Source organism: Choloepus didactylus, chromosome 17, assembly GCF_015220235.1.
Source record: "Choloepus didactylus isolate mChoDid1 chromosome 17, mChoDid1.pri, whole genome shotgun sequence".
Classification (NCBI taxonomy): domain Eukaryota; kingdom Metazoa; phylum Chordata; class Mammalia; order Pilosa; family Megalonychidae; genus Choloepus; species Choloepus didactylus.
Window position 1 is genome coordinate 48,603,027 of NC_051323.1, and position 26,958 is coordinate 48,629,984.

Genomic DNA, 26,958 nt, shown 5'->3' on the forward strand with positions numbered 1-26,958 from the left:
CCTTCAAATTTGAGGGAGAGCTTAAATTTTTCACAGACAAACAAATGCTGAGAGAATTTGCTAACAAGAGACCTGCCCTACTGGAGATACTAAAGGGAGCCCTACAGACAGAGAAACAGACAGGACAGAGAGATTTGGAGAAAGGTTCAGTACTAAAGAGATTCGGTATGGGTACAATAAAGGATATTAATAGAGAGAGGGAAAAATATGGCAAACATAAACCAAAGGATAAGATGGCCGATTCAAGAAATGCCTTCACGGTTATAACGTTGAATGTAAATGGATTAAACTCCCCAATTAAAAGATATAGATTCGCAGAATGGATCAAAAAAAAATGAACCATGAATATGTTGCATACAAGAGACTCATCTTAGACACAGGGACACAAAGAAACTGAAAGTGAAAGGATGGAAAAAAATATATCATGCAAGCTACAGCCAAAAGAAAGCAGGTGTAGCAATATTAATCTCAGATAAAATAGACTTCAAATGCAGGGATGTTTTGAGAGACAAAGAAGGCCACTACATACTAATAAAAGAGGCAATTCAGCAAGAAGAAATAACAATCGTAAATGTCTATGCACCCAATCAAGGTGCCACAAAATACATGAGAGAAACACTGGCAAAACTAAAGGAAGCAATGGATGTTTCCACAATAATTGTGGGAGACTTCAACACATCACTCTCTCCTATAGATAGATCAACCAGACAGAAGACCAATAAGGAAATTGAAAACCTAAACAATCTGATAAATGAATTAGATTTAACAGACATATACAGGACATTACATCCCAAATCACCAGGATACACATACTTCTCTAGTGCTCATGGAACTTTCTCCAGAATAGATCATATGCTGGGACATAAGACAAGCCTCAATAAATTTAAAAAGATTGAAATTATTCAAAGCACATTCTCTGACCACAATGGAATACAATTAGAAGTCAATAACCATCAGAGACTTAGAAAATTCACAAATACCTGGAGGTTAAACAACACACTCCTAAACAATCAGTGGGTTAAAGAAGAAATAGCAAGAGAAATTGCTAAATATATAGAGACGAATGAAAATGAGAACACAACATACCAAAACCTATGGGATGCAGCAAAAGCAGTGCTAACGGGGAAATTTATAGCACTAAACGCATATATTAAAAAGGAAGAAAGAACCAAAATCAAAGAACTAATGGATCAACTGAAGAAGCTAGAAAATGAACAGCAAACCAATCCTAAACCAAGTACAAGAAAAGAAATAACAAGGATTAAAGCAGAAATAAATGGCATAGAGAACAAAAAAACAATAGAGAGGATAAATATCACCAAAAGTTGGTTCTTTGAGAAGATCAACAAGTTTGACAAGCCCCTAGCTAGACTGACAAAATCAAAAAGAGAGAAGACCCATATCAACAAAATAATGAATGAAAAAGGTGACATAACTGCAGATCCTGAAGAAATTAAAAAAATTATAAGAGGATATTATGAACAACTGTATGGCAACAAACTGGACAATGTAGAAGAAATGGACAATTTCCTGGAAACATATGAACAACCTAGACTGACCAGAGAAGAAATAGAAGACCTCAATCAACCCATCACAAGCAAAGAGATCCAATCAGTCATCAAAAATCTTCCCACAAATAAATGCCCAGGGCCAGATGGCTTCACAGGGGAATTCTACCAAACTTTCCAGAAAGAACTGACACCAATCTTACTCAAACTCTTTCAAAACATTGAAGAAAATGGAACACTACCTAACTCATTTTATGAAGCTAACATCAATCTAATACCAAAACCAGGCAAAGATGCTACAGAAAAGGAAAACTACCGGCCAATCTCCCTAATGAATATAGATGCAAAAATCCTCAACAAAATACTTGCAAATTGAATCCAAAGACACGTTAAAAAAATCATACACCATGACCAAGTGGGGTTCATTCCAGGCATGCAAGGATGGTTCAACATACGAAAATCAATCAATGTATTACAACACATTAACAAGTCAAAAGGGAAAAATCAATTGATCATCTCAATAGATGCTGAAAAAGCATTTGACAAAATCCAACATCCCTTTTTGATAAAAACACTTCAAAAGGTAGGAATTGAAGGAAACTTCCTCAACATGATAAAGAGCATATATGAAAAACCCACAGCCAGCATAGTACTCAATGGTGAGAGACTGAAAGCCTTCCCTCTAAGATCAGGAACAAGGCAAGGATGCCCGCTGTCACCACTGTTATTCAACATTGTGCTGGAAGTGCTAGCCAGGGCAATCCGGCAAGACAAAGAAATAAAAGGCATCGAAATTGGAAAAGAAGAAGTAAAACTGTCATTGTTTGCAGATGATATGATCTTATATCTAGAAAACCCTGAGAAATCGATGATACAGCTACTAGAGCTAATAAACAAATTTAGCAAAGTAGCGGGATACAAGGTTAATGCACATAAGTCAGTAATGTTTCTATATGCTAGAAATGAACAAACTGAAGAGACACTCAAGAAAAAGATACCATTTTCAATAGCAACTAAAAAAATCAAGTACCTAGGAATAAACTTAACCAAAGATGTAAAAGAACTATACAAAGAAAATTACATAACTCTACTAAAAGAAATAGAAGGGGACCTTAAAAGTTGGAAAAATATTCCATGTTCATGGATAGGAAGTCTAAATGTCATTAAGATATCAATTCTACCCAAACTCATCTACAGATTCAATGCACTCCCAATCAAAATTCCAACAACCTACTTTGCAGACTTGGAAAAGCTAGTTATCAAATTTATTTGGAAAGGGAAGATGCCTCGAATTGCTAAAGACACTCTAAAAAAGAAAAACGAAGTGGGAGGACTTACACTCCCTGACTTTGAAGCTTATTATAAAGCCACAGTTGCCAAAACAGCATGGTATTGGCACAAAGATAGACATATAGATCAATGGAATCGAATTGAGAATTCAGAGATAGACCCTCAGATCTATGGCCGACTGATCTTTGATAAGGCCCCCAAAGTCACTGAACTGAGCCATAATGGTCTTTTCAACAAATGGGGCTGGGAGAGTTGGATATCCATATCCAAAAGAATGAAAGAGGACCCCTACCTCACCCCCTACACAAAAATTAACTCAAAATGGACCAAAGATCTCAATATAAAAGAAAGTACCATAAAACTCCTAGAAGATAATGTAGGAAAACATCTTCAAGACCTTGTATTAGGCGGCCACTTCCTAGACTTTACACCCAAAGCACAAGCAACAAAAGAGAAAATAGATAAATGGGAACTCCTCAAGCTTAGAAGTTTCTGCACCTCAAAAGAATTTCTCAAAAAGGTAAAGAGGCAGCCAACTCAATGGGAAAAAATTTTTGGAAACCATGTATCTGACAAAAGACTGATATCTTGCATATACAAAGAAATTCTACAACTCAATGACAATAGTACAGACAGCCCAATTATAAAATGGGCAAAAGATATGAGAAGACAGTTCTCTGAAGAGGAAATACAAATGGCCAAGGAACACATGAAAAAATGTTCAGCTTCACTAGCTATTAGAGAGATGTAAATTAAAACCACAATGAGATACCATCTAACACCAGTTAGAATGGCTGCCATGAAACAAACAGGAAACTACAAATGCTGGAGGGGATGTGGAGAAATTGGAACTCTTATTCATTGTTGGTGGGACTGTATAATGGTTCAGCCACTCTGGAAGTCAGTCTGGCAGTTCCTTAGAAAACTAGATATAGAGCTACCATTCGATCCAGCGATTGCACTTCTCGGTATATACCCGGAAGATTGGAAAGCAGTGACACGAACAGATATCTGCACGCCAATGTTCATAGCAGCATTATTCACAATTGCCAAGAGATGGAAACAACCCAAATGTCCTTCAACAGATGAGTGGATAAATAAAATGTGGTATATACACACGATGGAATACTATGTGGCAGTAAGAAGGAACGATCTCGTGAAACATATGACAACATGGATGAACCTTGAAGACATAATGCTGAGCGAAATAAGCCAGGCACAAAAAGAGAAATATTATATGCTACCACTAATGTGAACTTTGAAAAATGTAAAACAAATGATTTATAATGTAGAATGTAGGGGAACTAGCAGTAGAGAGCAATTAAGGAAGGGGGAACAATAATCCAAGAAGAACAGATAAGCTATTTAACGTTCTGGGGATGCCCAGGAATGACTACGGTCTGTTAATTTCTGATGGATATAGTAGGAACAAGTTCACAGAAATGTTGCTATATTATGTAACTTTCTTGGGGTAAAATAGGAACATGTTGGAAGTTAAGCAGTTATCTTAGGTTAGTTGTCTTTTTCTTACTCCCTTGTTATGGTCTCTTTGAAATGTTCTTTTATTGTATGTTTCTTTTCTTTTTAACTTTTTTTTTCATACAGTTGATTTAAAAAAGAAGGGAAAGTTAAAAAAAAAAAAGAAAAGAAAAACAAGGAAAAAGAAAGATGTAGTGCCCCCTTGAGGAGCCTGTGGAGAATGCAGGGGTATTCGCCTACCCCACCTCCATGGTTGCTAACATGACCACAGACATAGGGTGGTTTGATGGGTTGAGCCCTCTACCATAAGTTTTACCCTTGGGAAGACGGTTGCTGCAAAGGAGAGGCTAGGCCTCCCTATATGTGTGCCTAAGAGTCTCCTCCGGAATGCCTCTTTGTTGCTCAGATGTGGCCCTCTCTCTCTGGCTAAGCCAACTTGAAAATCACTGCCCTCCCCCCTACGTGGGATCAGACACCCAGGGGAGTGAATCTCCCTGGCAACGTGGAATATGACTCCCGGGGAGGAATGTAGACCCGGCATCGTGGGACGGAGAACATCTTCTTGAGCAAAAGGGGGATGTGAAAGGAAATGAAATAAGCTTCAGTGGCAGAGAGATTCCAAAAGGAGCCGAGAGGTCACTCTGGTGGGCACTCTTACGCACACTTTAGGCAACCCTTTTTAGGTTCTAAAGAATTGGGGTAGCTGGTGGTGGATACCTGAAACTATCAAACTACAACCCAGAACCCATGAATCTCGAAGACAGTTGTATAAAAATGTAGCTTATGAGGGGTGACAATGGGATTGGGAAAGCCATAAGGACCACACTCCACTTTGTCTAGTTTATGGATGGATGAGTAGAAAAATAGGGGAAGGAAACAAACAGACAAAGGTACCCAGTGTTCTTTTTTACTTCAATTGCTGTTTTTCACTCTAATTATTATTCTTGTTATTTTTGTGTGTGTGCTAATGAAGGTGTCAGGGATTGATTTAGGTGATGAATGTACCACTATGTAATGGTACTGTAAACAATCGAAAGTACGATTTGTTTTGTATGACTGCCTGGTATGTGAATATATCTCAATAAAATGATGATTAAAAAAAAATAAAAAAATAAAAATGCCCATTGTTGCTATAAAAAAAATATATTGGGGTGATTAATGCACAACATATGATGGTACTGTGAACAGTTGATTGTACACCATGGATGCCTGTATGGTATGTGAATATATCTCAATAAAACTGAATTAAAAAAAAAAAAGTCAGAACAGTCAACAATTATTAGTGGTTACTGTACATATAGTATCTCATTAAATCTTCCCGAAATCTTATGTCATAGGTGCTGTTGGGGACTGAATCATGTCTCCCACAAAAGGCATATTCAGGACCCAACCCCTGGTCTTCTGAGTATAAACCTACCGTTTGTAAATAGAAACTTTGAAGATGTTATTAGTTAAGGTGTGCTCAAACTGAATGAGGGTGGAGATTAATCCAATATGGCTGAAGTTCTTATAAGCGAAGGAAATTGGACACAGAAGGAAAAGACATGGGGAGCAACCAGAAACTGGGAGGCAACAAGCCAGAAGAGAAAGGAGAAGCGCTGCCATGTGCATTGCCATGTGATGGAAAAGCAGAGGAATCTCAAAGATTGCCAGGCAGCTGGAATATACCAACCCCAGGAGGAAGCAAGCCTTCTAACTTCTGAAACTGTGAGCGAAAAAATTCCTGTTGTTGTGTTACCATTGTATGGTATTTGTTTCAGCAGCTAGGCTAACTCAAACAGGTATTGTATATTACCTGTTTATTGTTAGATGCATATGTGTATATTGTAGGTGAATGAGCTGGGACTTAGAAAAGTTGTGACGTGATAAAGGCCAGGAGCTAAGCCTTGAACCAGGCAGACTGACACCCTGTCTCGTCTGCATTCAAGAATGTGTGTATGAGTGCATTTTCCTTTGTAACACAAACAACAGCTACTGTATAAACTGACATTATACCTTAAAGATTGCCCCATAGTAGTACACCCAGATGCTGCCACTGTTATGAAAATATTTAATTTCCACTATATAGAAATTAAGGGGCTGGGGAACCCAAGATGGTGGCTAGGTAAGACAGGGCAAAAAAACACCTCCGTGAAAAATACTAGATTAAAGCCAGAAAGTGACCCAGAACACCAGTTCCAGCAATGCACCAGCTGGACAAGGTCTGCTAAATACACAGGGACCATGCTCTTGGTGAAACTGGGAGCCTGCTTTCTGAAACGAGTGAGTGAGCCTGCTGAATGTCTGGCAGCCATGCTGCGGTGTGGGGAAACTGTGGGTTGGTGTTTGGAGACAGACTAGTTCTTTTTAAAAAAAAACAAACCTTGGACTGACTGCGGATACAACGGTGAGAACCATGCAGTGAAGCACGGCAGGAGCAGGCTGTCCCAACGCCTTGGTGTCTGGCATGGAGGATAGCCCTTCCCACACCTGCTGCTGATTGTCTCAGGGCCAGGGGGTCAGAGGGGAGCCAAAAGGAGAAAGAAACCGTGCCCCTTGCAACCATCTCCCTGGCAGACTGGGGTCGCTCCTGCCCGGGCCAGATCCGTAGCCCAGAGCTGCGCCAAGGGTCCCACTGTGACGGGGAGTGTTTCCCTCAGCACCGCTCACATGCCACAATATCGGCCGTGGACAGTGGCCTTTAGGGCACCCACAGCTAATTGTCCCGGAGCTGGGAAGGGGGAGCCGTGTGAAGAGGGGGAAATTAACATGCCCCATTCAACCATCTTCACATCTTTCCCTGGAGGGCTGGCATGCACTTGTGACGTGGCACAGCCTTCCCTCATCAGGGGTCCTGGAAGAGCACAGCTGAGAAGGGGGACCTGCTCGGAAATCCCAGGGACCTTATGCCAGTGCCAGGGACTTGTGGGTCAGCAGCAGAGATGATCTGTGGCAGGACTGAGGTGAAGGCTTGGACTCTTGCAACAGCCTTAAATCTCCAGGAACACTTAGGAGGTTTGATTATTAAAGCTACCCTGCCTCCCTAACCGCTCAGACACATGCCCCACATTCAGGGTGGACAGCACCAACAACACACCCAAACTTGGTGCACCAGTTGAACCCCACAAGAATCAGACCCCCACACACCACAAAGACAAAGTTGGGGAGAACTGACTTGAGGGGAATAGGTGACTTGCGGACACCATCTGCTGGTTAGTTAGAGAAAGTGTATGCCGCCAAGCTGTAGATCTGACAAATTAGAGATTGATATTTTATAGACCCTGAAAGAACCCTATCAAGCAAAGCAAATGCCAAGAGGCCAGAAACAACAGAAAATCTTAAAGCATATGATAAAACCAGACGATATGGAGAACCCAAACCCAAACACCCAAATCAAAAGATCAGAAGAGACACAGTACTTAGCGCAATTAATCAAGGAACTAAAGACAGGCAATGAGAGCAAGGCACAGGATATAAAGGACATGAAGAAGAGCATGACACAGGATATAAAGGACATCAAGAAGACCCTAGAAGAGCATAAAGAAGAAATTGCAAGAGTAAATAAAAAAATAGAAGATCTTATGGAAATTAAAGAAACTGTTTGCCAAATTAAAAAGACACTGGATACTCATAATACAACGTTGGAGGAAGATGAACAACTACTCAGCGTCCTTGAGGACCACAGAACGGAAAATTAAAGAACAAAAGAAAGAATGGGGAAAAAAATCAAAATGGATCTCAGGGATATGATAGATAAAATAAAACGTCCAAATATAAGAGTCATTGGTGTCCCAGAAGGGGAAGAGAAAGGTAAAGGTCTAGAAAGAGTATTCAAAGAAATTGTTGGGGAAAACTTCCCAAATGTTCTACAGAATATAAATACACAAAGCACAAATGCCCAGTGAACTCCAAATAGAATAAATCCAAATAAACCCACTCGAAGACATATTCTGATCAGACTGTCAAATACTGAAGAGAAGGAGCAAGTTCTGAAAACAGGAAGAGAAAAGGAATTCACCACATGCAAAGGAAACAACATAAGACTAAGCAGTGACTACTCAGTGGCCACCAAGGAGGCGAGAAGGCAGTGACATGACATATTTAAAATTCTGAGAGAGAAAAATTTCCAACCAAGAATACTTTATCCAGCAAAACTCTCCTTCAAATTTGTCAGTTTTTCACAGACAAACAAATGCTGAGAGATTTTGTTAATAAAACACCTGCCCTACTTCAGATACTAAAGGGAGCCCTACCAACAGAGAAACAAAGAAAGGAGAGAGAGAGATATAGAGAAATTTAACAGACGTGTGGAACGTTGCATCCTGGGTCGCCGGGACGCACATTCTTTTCTGGTGAACACGGATCTTTCTCCAGAATGGACCATGTGCTAGGATATAAAACAAGGCTAAATAAATTAAAAAGAAATATGAATTTATTCAGGGCGCATTCTCTGACTACAATGGAATACAAATAGAGGTCAGTAAACATCAGAGAGTTAGAAGATTCACAGATACCTGGAGGGTAAAAATGAGGAGGAGATGAAAACATTCCTGGATAATCAAAAGCTGAGGGACTGCATCACCAGTAGATCAGTCCTATAAGAAATGCTAAAGGGAATTGAGCAGGCTGAAAGGAAGGGACACTAAACAATTGACTGAAACCACATGAAGAAATAAAGATTTCCGGTAAAGATCACATGGTAAATATAAATACCAATACTACTGTATTTTTGATTTGTGACTCCACTATTTACTTCCTACAGGATCTAAAACACATAAACTGTAATGATAAATCACTGGTTTTGGACTCAATGTAAAATATGTAATTTTTGACAAGAACTACATAAAGGTGGGGGAACAGAGGAGTAAAGGAACATAGTTTATGTGTCCTATTGAAGTTAAGTTGGTATCAAAGAAAAATAAGATTGTTCTAGACTCAAGAGGTTAAATTTAAGCCCCATGGTAAACACAAAGAAAGTATCAGAGAATATGACCATAGAGATGAAAAGTGGAGTATGGGTTCTGAGAAGTGGGGACAGGAGCAATGGGGAGTTAAGAAATGAGTGTAGGGTTTCTGTTTGCGGTGAAGGGAAATATCTAGTAATGGATGGTGAGAAGGTGATAGCATTGCAACATTCTAAATGTGATTAATCCCACTAATGGAATGCCAGGGAGGGGTTGGAATGGGAAGATTTAGGCTGTATATATGTTTCCACAATTAAAGAAAAAAAAAAAAAGACAGCTAAATAGATAATGACAATTAAATGCCAAGGATGATCCTGGATGGTATCTGAGGATGGAGGAGAGAGGCTCAGAGGGACACAGTTGGGATATAAGGGAAAAAAAAGGAAATATAGAGTGTAAGTTTTGTATCAATGTTGAATTTCTTGAACTTCTTAGGTGCGCTTAATGGGAATGCATAAAAGAATGTTCTTGTTCATGGGAAATGTATATGTGAATTATATTGTTTGTTTAAGGATGTGTGCAGTCTACTCTCATATGTTCAGAAAACAGAGCAATAGATGATGGATGATAGATAAGGAGGGAGGGAGGGAGGGAAAGAAAGAAATGGTGGTGTGACAGGATGTTAAAGTTGGTGGATTGAGGTATCGGGAGAGGGGGGTCGGGGTATGCTGGAGTTCTGTGTATGGGGTTTGTATTGTTTTTGCAACTGTTCCTGTAAGTTTGAATTTATTTCAAAATAAAATTAAAAAAAAAAAGAAATTAAGGGGCTCTCACCTTCATGAACCCAAAGAATAAAAACCAAAGTCCTCAAAATACTAAATCAGATTGTATCCTGAAGGTTTCTGTTTAATATTCTTAATGAATTTAAATTAGAAAATATGTCTTCCTTTCATTTCAAGATCCTCAAAGATCCTCAAAAGTTGTGACATGATAAAGGCCAGTGTTAACAGATCCTATGAATCCTTCCATCAAATAATCAAAATCATAATAGTCAACAGTTATTAGTGGTTACTGTACATATAGTATCTCATTAAATGTTCCCCAAATCTAACCCTAACCCTAACCCTAACCAATCCAAGAGTGGAGAGGTATAATAAAGGCAATGAAAATAAATGAAATGAAGTCTCTAATTTGTAGTACCCCTATATGTTTTCCTTCTCATTTTTATTCCTCTCACAAATTCCCAAAGTGCCTTCATGTTTGTTTGTTTTTTTAACAGAAGTTGTAGGTTTACAGAAAATCATGCAGAAAATACATAGTTCCCATGTATCTCCCGCACACATGCAGTTTTCCCTATTAACACTTTGCATTAATGTGATTCCTTTGTTACAATTGATGAAACAATGTTATTATAATTATACTATTTTCTGTAGTTCATAGTTTACATTAGGCTTTAGTGTTTGTGTTTTACAGCCTGTGGGTTTTTTTTTAAATTTTTATTCTAGTAACATATATACAATGTAAAATTCCCTCTTTTATCCACATTCAAATGTATAATTCAGTGGTGTTGATTACAGTCACAACGTTGCACTACCATCACTATCATCCATTACCAAAACTTTTTCATCACCCCAAACAGAAACTCCGTACCAGTTAAGCATTAACTACCCATTCCCTACCCGCACCACAGCCCCTGATAACATGGTATCCTAGTTTCTGACTCTTTGAATTTGCTTATTCTAATTATTTCCTGTCAGTGAGATTGTACAACATATATCCTTTTGTGTCTGGCTTATTTCACTTAACGTGATGTCTTCTTGGTTCACTCATGTTGTCACATGTATCAGAACTTCATTCCTCTGTGTGGCTAATAATATCCCATTGTGTGTATATACCACATTTTGTTTATCTGTTCATCTGTTGATGGGCATTTGGGTTGCTTCTACCTTTTGGCCATTGTGAATAATGCTGATATCAACATCGACATGCAGATATCTATTTGAGTCCCTGCTTTCCATTCTTTTGGATATATACTTAGAAGTGGGATTGCAATATCATATGTTATTTCTGTGTTTAACTTTCTGAGGAAACGGTAATCTATTTTCCACAATGGCTGCACCATTTTACATTCGCACCAATGATGAACAAGTGTTCTATTTCTTTGTATCTGCTCCAACGCATTATTATTATTATTACTATTTTTTAATAGTAGTCGTTCTGATGGGTGTGATATGGTATCTTATTGTGGTTTTGATTTGCATTTCCCTAATGGCTAATGATGTTGAACATTTTTTCATGTGCTTCTTGTCCATTTGTATATTTCCTTGCAGATATGTCTATTCAGATTTTTTGCCCTTGTTTTAGTTGGGTTGTTTGTCTTTTGTTGTTGAGTTGTAGGATTTTTTAATGTATTCTGAATATGTAGTTTTTTCCATTGTTTAGGTTGCTGAAGTCCCTTGAAGCCCAAAAAGTTTTAGATTTTGATGAAGTCCTTTTTATCTATATTTTCTCTTGTTGTTTGTATTTTTGGTGTAAAGTCTAAGAAAGTATCACCTAGCAGAAGGTCCTGAAGATGCTTTCTCATGTTTTCTGCTAGCAGTTTTATAATTTTGGTTCTTTTGATCCATTTTGAGTTAATGTTTGTGGATGTGAGGTAGTAGGGGTCCACCTTTTTTCTTTTGCATATGGATGTCCAGTTTTCTTAGGAACATTGGTTGAAGAGACTATTTTTTCCCACTGAGGGGATTTGGCATCTTTGTGTAAAATAACTTGGCCATAGGTCTGAGGGTTTATTTCTGAACTCTTAATTTGCACCATGCTGATTGCTGTAGCTTTGTAAGAAGTTATAAAATTGGGATGTGCGAGTCCTCCAATATCATTCATTTTTTTCTTGATGTTTTTGCCTATTTGGGGCCTCTTATCCTTTCATATAAATATGATGATTGGCTTTTCCATTTCTGAAAAGTAGGCCATTGCAATTTTGATTGGGATTGCATTGAATCTGTAAATCACTTTGGGTAGAATTGACTTCCTATCACTATTTCATCTTCCAATCCATGAACATGGAGTTGTTTACTTGCTTGATTAAATTTATTCTTAGATATTTGATTCTTTTAGTTGCTATTGTGAGTGGATTATTTTTCTTGATTTCCTCCTCATTACCAGTGTATAGAAACACTACTGATTTTTGCATGTTGATTTTTGTACCCCACCACTTTGCTGAATTCGTTAATTAGCCCTAGTAGCCTTGCTGTAGATTTTTTGGGACTTTCTGTATATATGATCATGTCATGCTGAAATACTGAAAGTTTTACTTCTTCCTTTCCCGTTTGGATGCCTTTTATTTCTTTTTCTTGCCTAACTGCTCTGGCTAGAACTTCCAGCCCAATGTTGAATAACAGTGGTGACTGGGCATCCTGGTCTTTTGCCAGATCTTAGAGGGAAAGCTTTCAGTCTTCTCACCATTGAGTATGATGTTAACTGTGGGTTTTTCATATATGCCTTTTATTATGTTGAGGAAGTTTCCTTCTATTCCTAGTGTTCTAAGTGTTTTTTCATGAAAGGTGCTGTATTTTGTCAAATGCCTTTTCTGCATCAAATCTCCTTTATTCTATTAATGTAGTGTATTTGGGCTTTTTGATTCTCTATATTTTTGTTTTCTATTTTATCTCTGCTCTGATCTTTGTTATTTCCTTCTTTCTGCTCACTTTGAGTTTGGTTTGCTCTTCTTTTTCTAATTTTCCAGTTTTGAGGTTAGGTCTCTGATTTGAAGTCTTTCTTCTTTTTAATGTAAACATTTAGAGTTACCAATTTCCCTCTCAGCATTAGCTGCCCTGCATTGCATAAGTTTTGGTATGTTGTATTTTCATTTCATTCTCCTCAAGGAATTTCTTAATTTTGTTTCTGATTTCCTCTTTAACCCAGTTAGTTGTTTAAGAGTATGTTGTTTAATTTCCACATATTTGTGAATTTTCCATTTCTCTCTCTGTAATTGATTTCTAACTTTGTCATGGTTGGAGAACATACATTTTGTGATTTCAATATTTTTGAATTTATTGAGACTTGTTTTGTGACTCAATATAGGGTCTATCCTGGGAATGATCCGTGTGCACTTGAGAAGAATGTGTATTCTATTTTCATTGGATGCAGTTTTCTATATGTGTTTGTTGGGTCTGTTTGGTTTAGTGTTTCATTCATGTCCTATACTTCCTTTTTTATTTTCTGAGTAGATTCTCTATCCAGTATTGAAAGTGGTGTGTTAATGTAGAACTGTCAATTTCTCCCTTCAAGGATGTCAGTATTTGCTTCATATATTTTGGATTCTACTTTTAGGTGCATATATATTTATAATTATTGCAGCTTCCTCTTTAATTGTCCCCTTTATCAGTTCCTAATTACCATCTTTGTTCCCTGTGTCTGTTTTTGACTGAAAGTCTATTTTATTTGATGTTAATTTAGCCACCCTTGCTCTCTTTTGGTTCCTACTTGCATGGTATAGTTGTTTCCATCCTTTCACCCTCAACCTAATTATATCTTTGACTTCAACCTAATTATGTCTTTGACTTTAAGGTGAGTCTTTTGTAGACAGCCTACAGTTGGGTGATTTTTTTTTTTTTGGAATCCATTCTGTCAATCTCTGCCTTTTGACTGGAGAGTTTAATCTATTTACATTTAAAGTCAGTACTGATAATGCTGGACTTTCTTCCACCATTTTGCTATTTAGTCTTAGGCCTTTTTGTCTCTCACTTCTGTTAAAGCCTACTTTTATATTTATTTGCTTTTCGGTATTGTACCATGTAGATTGCCCTCTCATTCTATCCGGGTGTATTTTTCATCTGTTTTCTTTGTGGTTACCATGGTGTTGAAATTTAACATCCTAAATATATAACAACCATATTTGGTTTGAAACCAACTTAACTTCAATAGCATGCACATATACTTTTCTTATTTGCTTCTGTCCCTGACTCTTTTTTTTGTACTTGTTACCTCTTATATCTTTGTATGCTGTATATATCCAGAAATGTAGATTTATCATTACTTTTTTTATATTAACTTTTTATTTTATTGTAATAACATTCACATATAATAAAATTTGCCATTTTAACCATTTTAAGTGTACAATTCACAATTCAGTGGTATCGATGGAATTTACAGTGTTTTGCTGTCACCATCACAATCCATTACCAAAACTTTTTCACAATCTTAATCTGAAACCCTGTACCCATTAAATAATAACTCCCTGTTCTCCCTCTCCCACCCTTGTTTTGTAGTATCTTTTTGGTGTTACATATATACATATATATATATATATATATTTTTTTTTAATTGAGCTTGTTAACATACCATACAATTATCCAAAATCCAAAGTGTACAATCAGTTGCCCGTGGTATCATCATACAGCTGTGCATCCATCACCACAATTTTTTTTTTTTAATTTTTAGAACATTTTCATTACTCCAGAAAAGAAATAAAGACAAAAAAGGAAACTCAAATCCTCCCATACCCCTAACCACCCCCCCCCTCCATTATTGATTCATAGTTTTGGTATAGTACATTTGTTACCATTGATGAAAGAATGTTAAAATACTACTAACTAGTATATAGTTTGTAATAGGTATATATTTTTTTCCTATATGCTTCTCAATTATTAACTTCTAGTTATAGTGTCATACATTTGTTCTAGTTCATGAGAGAGATTTCTAATATTTGTATAGTTAATCATGGACATGGTCCACCACAAGATTCACTGTTTTATACATTCCCATCTTTTACCCTCCAACTTCCTTCTGGTGACATACGTGACTCTGAGCTTATGCTTTCCACCACCTTCACACACCTTTCAGCACTGTTAGTTATTCTCACAACATGCTACCTTCACCTCTGTTCACTTCCAAACGTTTAAGTTCACCCTAGTTGAACATTCTGCTAATAATAAGCAACCGCTCCCCATTCTTTAGCCTAGTTCTATATCCTGGTAATTTATATTTCATGTCTATGAGTTTACATATTATAATTAGTTCGTATCAGTGAAACCCTACAATATTTGTCTTTATGTGTCTGTCTTATTTCACTCAATATAGTGCCCTAAAGGTTTCTTCATCAACTCTTTTTTTTTAAGGTGGTTTTGTTCACAGACCATACATTCTGTCCTAAGTAAACAGTTGTTGGTTCCCTATATAGTCAGTATTTATGTATTCAGCACCATCACCACTATCTATATAAGGACTTCTCCATTTTTACACAAAGAAGGAGGAAGAGTCAAAAAAAAGAGAAACAAAAGAAAAAGAAAAAAGAGAGGAAAAAAAACACAAATGTGACAGCTAGAAAGCAATGAAAGGAAAGATAGCATTAACCTAAAGTAGAATAAAAGTCAGACAACATCACCAGTGCCAGGGTCCCATACCTCTACCCTACACACCCCCCACATATGCATTTAGCATTAGTATATTGCCTTTGTTATATTAAAGGAAGTATAATACCATGTTTCTGTTAACTGTAGTCTCTAGTTTGCATTGATTGTATTTTCCCCCCAACCTCACCCTATTTTTAACACCTTGCAATGTTGACATTCATCTGTTCTACCTCATGTAAAAACATATTTCTACCTTTTATTACAATCATTGAGCACCCTAGGTTTCCCTGAGTTATACAGTCCCATTCTTTATCTTTTGTCTTTTATTCTGGTGTCCCCCATGCTCCTAACCTTCCTCTTTCAACCATACTCACAGTCATCTTTGTTCAGTGTACTTGCATTGCTGTGGTACTATCTCCTAAAATTGTTTTCCACACCTCTCACTAATGTCTTTTCCTTTCTGTCTGCAGTGCTTCCTTTAGTGTTTCCTGTAGAGCAGGTATCTTGTTCACAAACTCTCTCATTGTTTGTCAGAGAATATTTTAAACTCTCCTTCATATTTGAAGGACAGTTTTGCCGGATATAGGATTCTTGGTTGGTGGTTTTTCTCTTTCGGTATCTTAAATATATCACCCCACTTCCTTCTTGCCTCCATGGTTTCTGCTGAGAAATCTGCACATAGTCTTATCAAGGTTCCTTTGTATGTGATGGATTACTTTTCTCTTGCTGCTTTCAGGATATTCTCTTTATCTTTGACTTTCGATAATCTGATTATTAAGTGTCTTGGTTTAGGCCTATTCAGATCTATTCTGTTTGGGATAGACTGTGCTTCTTGGATCCATAATTTTAAGTCTTTCATAAGAGATGGGAAATTTTCACTGATTAGTTCCTCTATTATTGCTTCTGCCCCATTTCCTTTCTCTTCTCCTTCTGGGACACCAATGACATGTACATTCCTGCTTTTTGTATTGTCCTTAAGTTCCAGGAGACGTTGCTTGTATTTTTCTATTTTTTTCTCTATCTGTTCTTTTGTGTCTAGGCTTTCAGGTGCCTTGTTCTCCAGTTCCTGAGTGTTTTCTTCTGCCTCTTGAGATCTGCTGTTGTATGTTTCCATTGTGTTTTTCTTATCTTGTGTTGTGCCTTTCATTTCCATAGATTCTGTCAGTTGTTTTTTTGAACTTTTGACTTCTACCTTATGTATGCCCAGTGTTTTCATTATATGCTTCATCTGTTTTGCCATATCTTCCCTAAACTTTCTGAATTGATCCAGCACTAGTATCTCTGTTGAAGCATAAGTTTGTTCCTCTGGGCCATAACTTCGTTTTTCTTAGTGTAGGTTGTAGTTTTCTGTTGTCTAGGCATGGTTTCCTTGGTTACCCCAATTAGGTTTTCCCAGACCAAAATGGGCTCAGGCCCCAGAAGGAAGAAATATTCAGTATCCGGTTTCCCTGAGGGTGTGTCTTAGAAAATTGGTGCACCCTGTGAGGCCTCCAGTCACTGTGCTTTTCTGCCCAGCAGGTGGCGCCTGTCAGCCTGTAACTTCAGACTGGTGTAAGGAGGTGTGGCCTGTGGCTGTTTTCCCCAAGGCTCTGGTTCTTAGTGGAAGGCGGGTAGTAGAGCTGGGCCCCACCTATTTCTTTTTAGGGAAGATAAACCCCTAGGGAGAGGTCATTAGCATTTGAATGTTCTCTCTCTGCCTGTGCTATCTTCACCCTTGTCTGGGTCAGAGCGCTGGGAACTGAAAATGTCTGAGGCTTTCTCCACAAAGCCGAAACAGGGAAAGAAAGACCCCTTCAGGGCCAGTCCATGGCCACCCTCTGGCTCTCCAAGGTCAGTTGCCAACAAAAACCTCTGTTTGTTTGTTGAGGATTTGTAGCTTGTGTCGAGCAGTCCACATTTGTTCATTAAAACCCCAGTTGCAGCTCAGATGAGCTGTATTCACTTGCTTGGAGAGAGCTGCTCTCTAGCACCATGAGGCTTTGCAGCTCGGGCCGTGGGGTGAGGAGGCTCCCGGCTTGGATCTGCAGTTTTTACTTACAGATTTGATTTTATGCTGTGATCTTGGGCATTCCTCCCAGTTCAGGTTGGTGTATGATGAGTGGACGGTCACGTTTGTCCCCCTGCAGTTATTCCAGATTATTTACTAGTTGTTCCTGGTTGTTTGTTAATTGTTCAGGGGGCACTGACTAGCTTCTTCTCCTTTTTATGCCTCCATCTTAGAGCCTGCCCGTATCATTATTTTTATGCATTTGCAGTTTAGCACCTGTAGGTAGTAAGAAGTGGAGTTACATACCAAACAATTCAATACAATAATACTGGCATTTGTAATTACCCAAATGGTTACCTTCACTGCAGGTCTTTATTCCTTTATGCTGCTTTCAACTACTGTCTAGTGTCCTTTCCTTTCTGTCTGAAGAACTTCCTTTAACATTCCTTGTAGGGCAGGCCTAGTGGTGATGAATTCCCTCAAGTTTGTTTATTTGAGAATATCTTAATCTCCCCCTCATTTTTGAAAGAAAATATTGCTGGATATAAAATTCTTGTTTTTCAGTTGTTTTCCTTTAGCACTTTAAGTATGTCAGTGCACTGCCTTCTTGCTGCCTTGGTTTTTGATGAGAAATCAGGACTAAATTGAATTGGGACTTCCTTGTATACGACATACTGCTTTGCAGGTTTCAGAATTTTCTCCTTGTCCTTTGCATTTGATAGTGTAATCAATACATGATGGGGTGTATTTTTCTTCATGTTTATTGTGTTTCAATTATTGTGGTCTTCAACTCTAGTAGTTCTGTTTGGTTCCTTTTTAAAATTTCTGTCTCTTAGACTCTCATATTGTTCATACACTGCTTTTCTGGTATCCTTTAGTTCTTTCTCTGTACTTTCCTTCATCTCCTTATGAATTTTTTGTTAATTTGTTTTTAGAGATCTAGACCTTTATTCACATCACTTCTTCTTTTGCAGCTGTGGTTTTCACCATTATCAGATTTACTGCATCCGTGTGTGACTGAATATCTTTAAATGCTCATTAGCTAAAAATAATTTCTATATAGAACTGATGTTGAGTAAAATTGCTACTGCTATTAGAATGCATATTCATTTAGATGCTGGTTTGGTCTCCTGTGGATTTCTATGCTTACTAAAAGCTACATGTCCAAGATTTATGCGTAATTCCTACATCCTTCAGGTTCTAGCATTTGTATCCTGGTATCTAAGAAGACTCTTTAGTGAATACTTTGTATATTTTTTACATAAAATTTTTCTCTGTTGTGAGTTCTTTGACATAAAATAAGGAATGTACTTGAACTGAAAGATATCCCACAATTAATATATTCATAGGAATTCCCTCCAGTATGAGTTTGTACATGTTTTATAAGGGATTCTTATTGCCTGTGTTCTCTCTCACATTTGTTATATGTATATGGTTTTTCTACTGTTTGGATTCATTTATGTCAATTAAGAAATTCATGTTGGTTGAAGGTTTTCTCATACTGATTGCATTGATATGGTTTCTCTCCAATATGAACCCTTTGATGGCAATTTAAGGTTTGCACTATTGGTAAAGACTTTCCCATATTCAGTACATTCATAGGACTTTCCTATAATATAAATTTTCTGATGGCTTGAATTGCTATGACAAATGCTGTATTTGGTTTCTCTCCTGTGTGATTTCTCATATGTAAGTGATTCATACTTACTGAGCTATTATATTTTTCTCCATTATGTAATTCTGATGGGCAGTAAGATTTGAGCTTTTGCTAAAAGCTTTCCCACATTCATTAATTTTATATGGCTTTTCTCCAGTATGGACTCTCTGATGTACCATAAGGTTTGAACTGCAACTGAAGGTTTTCCCACATTCAATACATTCATAGGGTTTTTCTCCAGTATGAGTTCTATGATGTTGAAGCAGGGATGACCTATGACTGAAGGCTTTCCACATGAACTGCATTTGTAAGGTTTCAATCTTGTGTGATTTCTTAAATGAAGATTCAGTGAATCCAGCTGGTTGAAGAATTTCCTGCTTTTTTGACATTCAAAGGGTTTTTCTTCAGTATGAATACTCTGGTGTTAACTAAGAAATGAGAGGCTACTAAAGACTTTCAGACATTTCTTGCATTCATATTGCTTCTCTGCAGTGTGACTTCTTTGATGTCGAGTAGAGAGTGAGTTACAGGAAAAGGCTTTCCCATGTTCACTAAATTCATAAGGTTTTCCTCCAGTATGAATTTTCTGATGGTGAATGAGAGATGACCTATGAATGAAGGCCTTCTCACATGAATGACACACATCGAGTTTTTCTTGAGTATTAATTCTCAGATGTTCAATGTGATGTGAAACACGACTAAAAGACTTTCCACATTTTATGCATTCATATGGTTTCTCTCCAGTTTGAGGGCTTTGATGATTAGTAAGTGATGAGACATGGCCTTCCCACTTTCAATACATTTGGAAGGTTTCTCTCCACCATGACTTATCTTAAATTGAGAAGGGCTGAGCCATGGCTAAAAGTTTTCCTACATTTGTGACATTCATAAGGTTTCTCTCCAGTATGAATTCTCCAGTGGTGATTAAGGATTGATTGTTTACCAAAGGCTTTTCCACATTCACTGCGTATATAGATTTTTTCTTTATTATAAGTCTAGTGATGTGTAAGAGATTTGCTCCGGCTGAAGGCTGCCATACTTTCATTAATATTCAGAAGTTTCTTTCCACCATTGATTTTCTAATTTTTCTAACTGCCTTTTTTTTGTAAGCTCTTCTCAAATATATATTTATGTGATTTTCCTTCAGAAGAAATTCTCTGTGGTTCAGAAAGAATAGACTTATTGCTGTGAGGTTGAAACAATGGCTGCTGCTGCCTTTGTCTGGGGCTACTTGAAATAATAGCTTCCCTCACAACCGTGACCCAGCAATCCAAATTGGCTAATCAAAACCTGTTATCAGCTATCAGCCGTGCCCACCCCTGTTCTTGGGGAAGAGGATTTTTATGTCCCGTTTTGTCACCAGTGAGCTAGCCAGAGACTGGATCCTACAGAGGCCTGCTGTGACGGTGGAGTATGGGCAATGGTAGCCGCTGCACAGAGAGATTAATTTACAGTTCTTTACCCTAATTTATCAGTCTCTTCTTTCTGCTCTTTCCTGAATATGCTGTACAGTGTTCTTCTGGTTCTGGGGTTTCAAAATAATTTTTCAGACAGTTCTTGTCTGTTTAATAGTTGTTTTAGTGGAAGGAATGAGTTCTGGAGCTCTCTACTCTGCCATTTTCCCTGGAAGTCCTTCCATGTTGCACTTCTTGGACATGTCTTTCATGAGAGTCGGACAGTTGTCAGCAATTATTTCTTCAAATATTCTTTCTGCTTCTTATCTCCATATATTTGTGAATTTTCCATTTCTTTCTCTTTTATTGATTTGAAGCTTCATTGAAATTGGAAAGATACATTGTATGACAGAGAAATAACAAAAAAACACCTTTCACGGTCTCTGCAAACCGGCTTTGGGTTAGCTGGTGCTCTCCTTCAGAGTTTAGCCCTCTATCAGGGTCAGCTTGAGGCGAATGTGATGTACAGTATCCTCTCTGTCTTTTCTTAGCCTACTTCTTCTTCTGGACCTGTGCTTGATTGTGATCGTAGTAATTTTCCTGTTTATAATGAATACCCCCTGTATTTCCTAAGACTTTCTTCCTCTCCAGGGTACTCTGTTTTATGAGCTAAAGCAGGTAATCCTTTGCCCCAGACTGCTTCTACTTAATTGTTTCTTATAGTGCTTTAGCTGTCCAGAAGCTGCTTCTGCCTGTGGGGTAAGTTCTGGGAGGACAAGCCATAGAAGAGTTTCCTAGTTCAGTCTTTCAGGCTGCCACCCAATAGATTGGCACCAAAATACAGGTATCATAATAAATGCATAGGGTTTCTCTGCTCAGTCTGGAATAGGGCCGGGGATCCACTGGGAGCACAGGCTGGCTCCATACTGTTCCGGGAAGGGGTTGGGGATAGACCAGCAACGGTGCTACGAGCTTTTGCTACTGTTTCTTAAAGCTGTGGTTTCTTGATTTGATACTCACCCAGTTTTCTGCAACCCTTTAGCTGTTTTCCAGGGTTCTGAGGAAGATTGGTCTGCCAGCTTTTGCTATTTGTTCAAATCTTTTGTTGGGAAACGGCCCCCTGAAGGCATATTTCACCTCCATGTGGGTCCCCTGATGGTTTTTTATGATAATGGGTACCAGTTGCAGCGGTTGTTGATTTGATACAGCAATCATCCAGGATTAGTGCTCCTGGGCAGATTTTGGTGACTCAGAAATCAACTCCTCTGTGCTGTGACCTCTCCTGGTTCCGTGTGACTCATTTTTCTGCCTGTAATTCCTGGTGTGTTTACGCCTCATTCATCTCTCTGAGGATAGATGGTAAGGGAACAGATAGCAAGGTCTGGTTGTATGTTCTGACTTGTGTGCTTCTTCTGCTTCTGTTTTCCGACTAACACCAAATATTGGTCATAGCAGTAGAGTAAGCAGATGTATTTTCTCACCACATCTTTCCCAAAAGGATCAGAACTATGCCCAGTGCTTTGGGGAAAAAGAAGTCATGGTTCTCACAAACACTGCAGTAACTGTATGTTATTTTCTTTTAAGTTTAGTTTAAAAAGCCTAAATTATTAGTAAAACCTGCCCAGAGACAGGGTATGCCCTATTTCTCTTAGCATAATTTACCAATAAAATTATATGGTATGCTGAGGTGGAAATGTCTCCTTTGTAATATATATGGAAAAAAACTGCCTACTTTTGAGTAGATAGGTACATTTTTTTAAACAGACTATAAACAAATAATATATTCTTTTTCTGAGTAGCAGTTTCTTTTAAACCTGACTATTTGTGTGTGTGTCCTTTTGCTCCTTCCCTTCCCTTATGGGTTTATAAGCACTTCAGAAGAAGATGGATAGATGGAAACTTCCTTGGATGTCAGTAGCTGTATATGAAAAGCAGATACAGAGGAATGGAATCTAAGGATGTGACTTAAAATGCTTTTTTTTTTTAAAAAAAAAGTTTCATTTGATATAAGTCTCATCCCTTACATTTAAAGTATACAATTTATTGATTTGAAGAACATTCATGGAGCTATGTAATCATAAAAATCTAATTTTAGAACATTACTGCTAAAAGAAACTCATGCCCATTAGCAGTCAATCACCATTTCCCCAGCATTGGCTACTCCCAGCCCTAGGCACCCATTAATCTATTTTTTTTTTTCCTGTGGATTTGCTTATTCTGGACATTTCATATAAATGGAATCATTTAATATGTGTCTTTTGTGACTGGCTCCTTTTACTTAGCATAATGTTTTCAAGGTTCATCCATGTTGTAGCATGTATGAGTATTTCAATCCTTTTTAATGCTTCAAATGGTTTTAGTATTCTTTTTTAATTTTTAATGTTAATTGGCTAATGGCAAAGTGCTAGACCCAAAGGAAATAGGCTCCTCCTTGAAATTCAAATACAGGGCTGCTTTGGAATTTGTAGTATTTCCTTTTGTCCCATGGAGTTTTAAATGTTGCAATTTGATTGTTCTTCCAGGTATAGATTCTTCAGTGAGGGAGAATTAAGTAACAGATCAATTTTCAGAGAATTTCAAAATTTTTACAAGAAACTTAATCCAGATGGGTTTTGCTTGTTTGTTTTTTAAGAAAAGGCAATTTTCTTGGTCCATAAATGTGTTACTAAAACTGATTTACTTATTGTATGTGAGACCTGCCATCCATTTATGGCCCTTAAGGAGTTGTCAACAAAAGCCGTTTCTCAACTTTTTAGAATTATGTAATTAGTAAATGAACAGTGTGGAAGTAATCCTAGAGATCATATGGTTTCACCTTCACGGTCTCATTTTACAGATGAAGAATCTGAGGGTGGATCTGTTAAGTGACCTGCCTAAGGCTACATTGTTTGTCTTATCACCGCATGCTTATATAAATGGGTTTTTGCATTTTGGGATTGATTCTGGGAAGCAGCAAATGGATGTGTGTAAAAGAACAGCCCTGTTAATTTTTGCCTTCTTTTTCCATAGGCATTGTTGGCATCTGAATCAAAGAAAGGCAAAATGGATTTGTTGAAAATAACAATGAAAGAGTTAATCTCATTGGCTGGGCCTACAGATGACTCCAAGAGCACAGTTCCCCAGGTAATAGAAATACATAAACCCTGGTTGGAAGGCTGTGGTTTTAAATCTTTGGCATACTTTCTAAATTAAAAAAAAAAGTTTCTGCTAAATATGTAAAATTTATTTTCATAGAACTCTTGAAAATAGGACAAGCATTCAAAGGTTGTTGGGATTTTTTATTATTGTTACCTGTCCTATCTACAAAATAAACTATTGCTTTCATTGACATATTTTGATCAAAATGAGCTATTTTTAATTTCTGATGAAACATCCAACTTAGATATTTTATAATATTACTATTGCATCAAAAAATGTATTCACTTTAGAATTTCACGTGTACTTCTTTGAGTCAATATACATTTTGTAACTCAGCAGTTGACTCTCCCCAGAATGTAGTATGTAACCTTTGGTATATTAACATTTTGATTTTAATGGATATTTAGTTTCTTTTAGTACTGCTGTATGCATGAAGTGGGTTAAGCTCTCCTCACAGTTCCATTCCACTCCTAGATAGTAAATACCTGTCATATACTTCCAGTGCCTTACAGTCTCGGCTTCTTCAGTCAATGTTTCATTGTAGGTTCTTCCTCCCCAAGTGTAGGAGGCTCATGCTAGGTCAGGGAACTGATTGAAAGCTGGAATTTGGAGTCAAGTACAAGTACATGTGATTTTATTTCAGTGCCTGTGGGAAGTTTTAGAGGGGAGCCTGTGGGCCATAGTAGGATGTTGGGAAAGGATGGGGTTTATTAACATATGGCTCATAGTGGCTAGGGATGTGAGATTCCTTTCTTTATAATTTTAAACTAAAATTTTAAGAACCTTTTGGAAATGATCATTATAAGACATTTTCCAATGAAATGTGAAAAATGTAATTTGTTCTATTTTCCTAGAATATCACAGAAAAGTACTGTTTTATCAAGATATCTAAAAATATTGAGGTTTGGTTTTTTTTTTTTTTGCACTTAAAGGGTTTATTTTAAATGTTTTAAAGATAGGATAGAGTTATATCATAATTATAAAATTTGCTTACAGAATTAACAGATTGATATTATTTATACTTGTAAATGCAGAGGTAGGGAACTGTCTACACATTGTATAAAATAAAATGAAAATTAAAAATGAATTCAGGCTCTAAAGATGAGGTCATTTACCTAATTTTAAAATGTGAACACAAAGATCTCAGAACTGTACACATTCATTTAAGCTGCGCTAATGATGTAAAATACAAAAAGTGCAGCATTTCCAAGGAACCACAAACATTTCAACCATAATTACTTTCTGTTATAATAATTGTTTCTGTTTTGTCTTTGGAGAACTTTCATTTTTTTTAAGACAATCAGCTTAAGAATGTTTTTAGGCACTATAGTTTGTGACAAAACTCTGATGTGTCCACAGCTTTCAAAAATTCAAGTCCAATGCACTTTGGGGTTTGGCACATAAAACAGTAGAAATGAAATCTGTTTTTAGAAGTAACTGTGACTTTTTTTTTTTTTTTAAGAATACACAGTCCCTTCAAATGCTGCATGACATACACAAATGGAAAATTACCTTCTGTTGGCACTACTTTTGCTTCACCAGTGCATTTTTATCCTACAACCACTAAATAGCACAGTAAGCAAATATACAGAAAATGGAAAACAAATAAAAGCAAAGATAAAAAGAAAAAACCTAAATATCCTTAATATGCAATTTTAGTTACATTGAACATTCTACTTATAATAGACATGCAAAGAAGGATGGTCTGCTTTTCAGATTTTTCTTTGAAGTTTGACATGGCAGCCTGACAGCTTTCATGTGCATGAGTCCTCTTTTTCTCTTACGTTCACATACACACACACAGGACAATAATACTATAGCAGGTAAATGAGAAGGGCCAATAAATTTTGTACATATTCATGTTTTGTGTTGTCACAAGTCTCGTGATCTTTTTGGAAATTAATGCTGAATTCCTAGAATAAGGAATCAACATTCAGATAAACCAGGAAAGTGCAAGCAATGCACGCAGATCTGAAACGTGAGTCTGAAAAGAAGCACCAAACGTACGGGCTAGAAGTAGAATTAGTCACAGGATCAATAAATGTGGTCTGAGCCACCAAAACAAAGAATGGGGGAAAAAAAACCGGAACCAAATAAACAAAAACCCTTCCCCTTCCCTTGACCTTTAAAAAGCAATAAATGGAACAATTATTAAGATAGTAATGATCACATCGCATTCTTTTGTAGATTGGCAGATCAAGTGGTGTATTGAAGTTGCTAAAGTTGCTTGCAGAAAAACCACAATGCAAGTCATTAGGTAATGCTAAAAATGTTACAGTTGACCCAACCCTCAGGATACTTCAAAATGAACTTTCTTTTGCAGCCTCAAATTCACTGTACCATGTTATGTGCATATTTTGTGTGTAGTAGATACATTCACTCATTCTTGTGCCATAAGTAACAGCTTGGGCTCATGAAGTCAGGCTCAGCCTTGGGATTTACATGCAGGGACTCTTGAGAGTCAATAGAAAACACACAATAGAACTATAGAATGAAACTTGTTCAGACACACAAGAAACATGATGTGGGTACTCAGTGCTTTCACACTGCATTGAGAAGCTTGCCTTTGGTTGTCTGAGGTGAAAAACTGGGCATAATACAACTGCAGTCATGGATAGAAAATTGAGATATTATATTTACATGGTGACTAGTTGTTACCATCTAACAGCACGGTAAGGCACAAACCTTAAGGCTTAAATGAGAATCAAGCAAATTTGTGGAGGAAGGCCTTTAAACTTCTGAATTTCTAACTTCAAGACCAGTCACAGCAAAGAAGTCATACAGACCTTGGATGGAAAACCTCTGGTGTTGACTGACAGCATGTAAGCCTAGCCTTCTGCCCACTAAATACACAAGATCAAACCTCAGGTTTCGTAACTGTTCCACAAGGGAGGCAGTTTCATATATTTACTGCCTCTCTCCTTGCTCTCAAACCACCAAGGTTCATCCCAAACAAAGTGATATATGGAGATTTTGCTGCTAAACCAACCACTTGTGCAGTTCTCTTTTGGTTCAAAACTACCTTGCAGGAATAAACTATGAAGGGATTCTGTGGCTAAGGTATGCTATTTGTTTACACCCACATGCTAACACAGATGACTGAACGTTATATGGTAATATACCACTGACAGGGAAACTCCTAGAGTCCACTGAATGACATGCACATTAACTGCATACTTTAAGCAAGAGCATACAATACCACAAAAGGCTTCAAGAGATTTAAGCTATTATTTGTCTAGATAGTCTTTGTAGGGAAAAGCAGGGATAAA

The 26,958-nt window shown here is 37.4% G+C and overlaps 1 protein-coding gene across 8 annotated transcripts in view; it reads left to right on the forward strand.

Moving 5' to 3' along the window:
- Positions 1 to 26,958, forward strand: part of THADA (THADA armadillo repeat containing) — a 400,812-nt gene that overhangs the window by 83,161 nt on the left and 290,693 nt on the right. For all 8 annotated transcript variants that reach the window (XM_037806790.1, XM_037806789.1, XM_037806794.1 and 5 more), the window contains exon 24: positions 23,561 to 23,674. In XM_037806790.1, the coding sequence (XP_037662718.1) occupies positions 23,561 to 23,674 (114 nt within the window). The remainder of the gene's footprint in view (positions 1 to 23,560; positions 23,675 to 26,958) is intronic.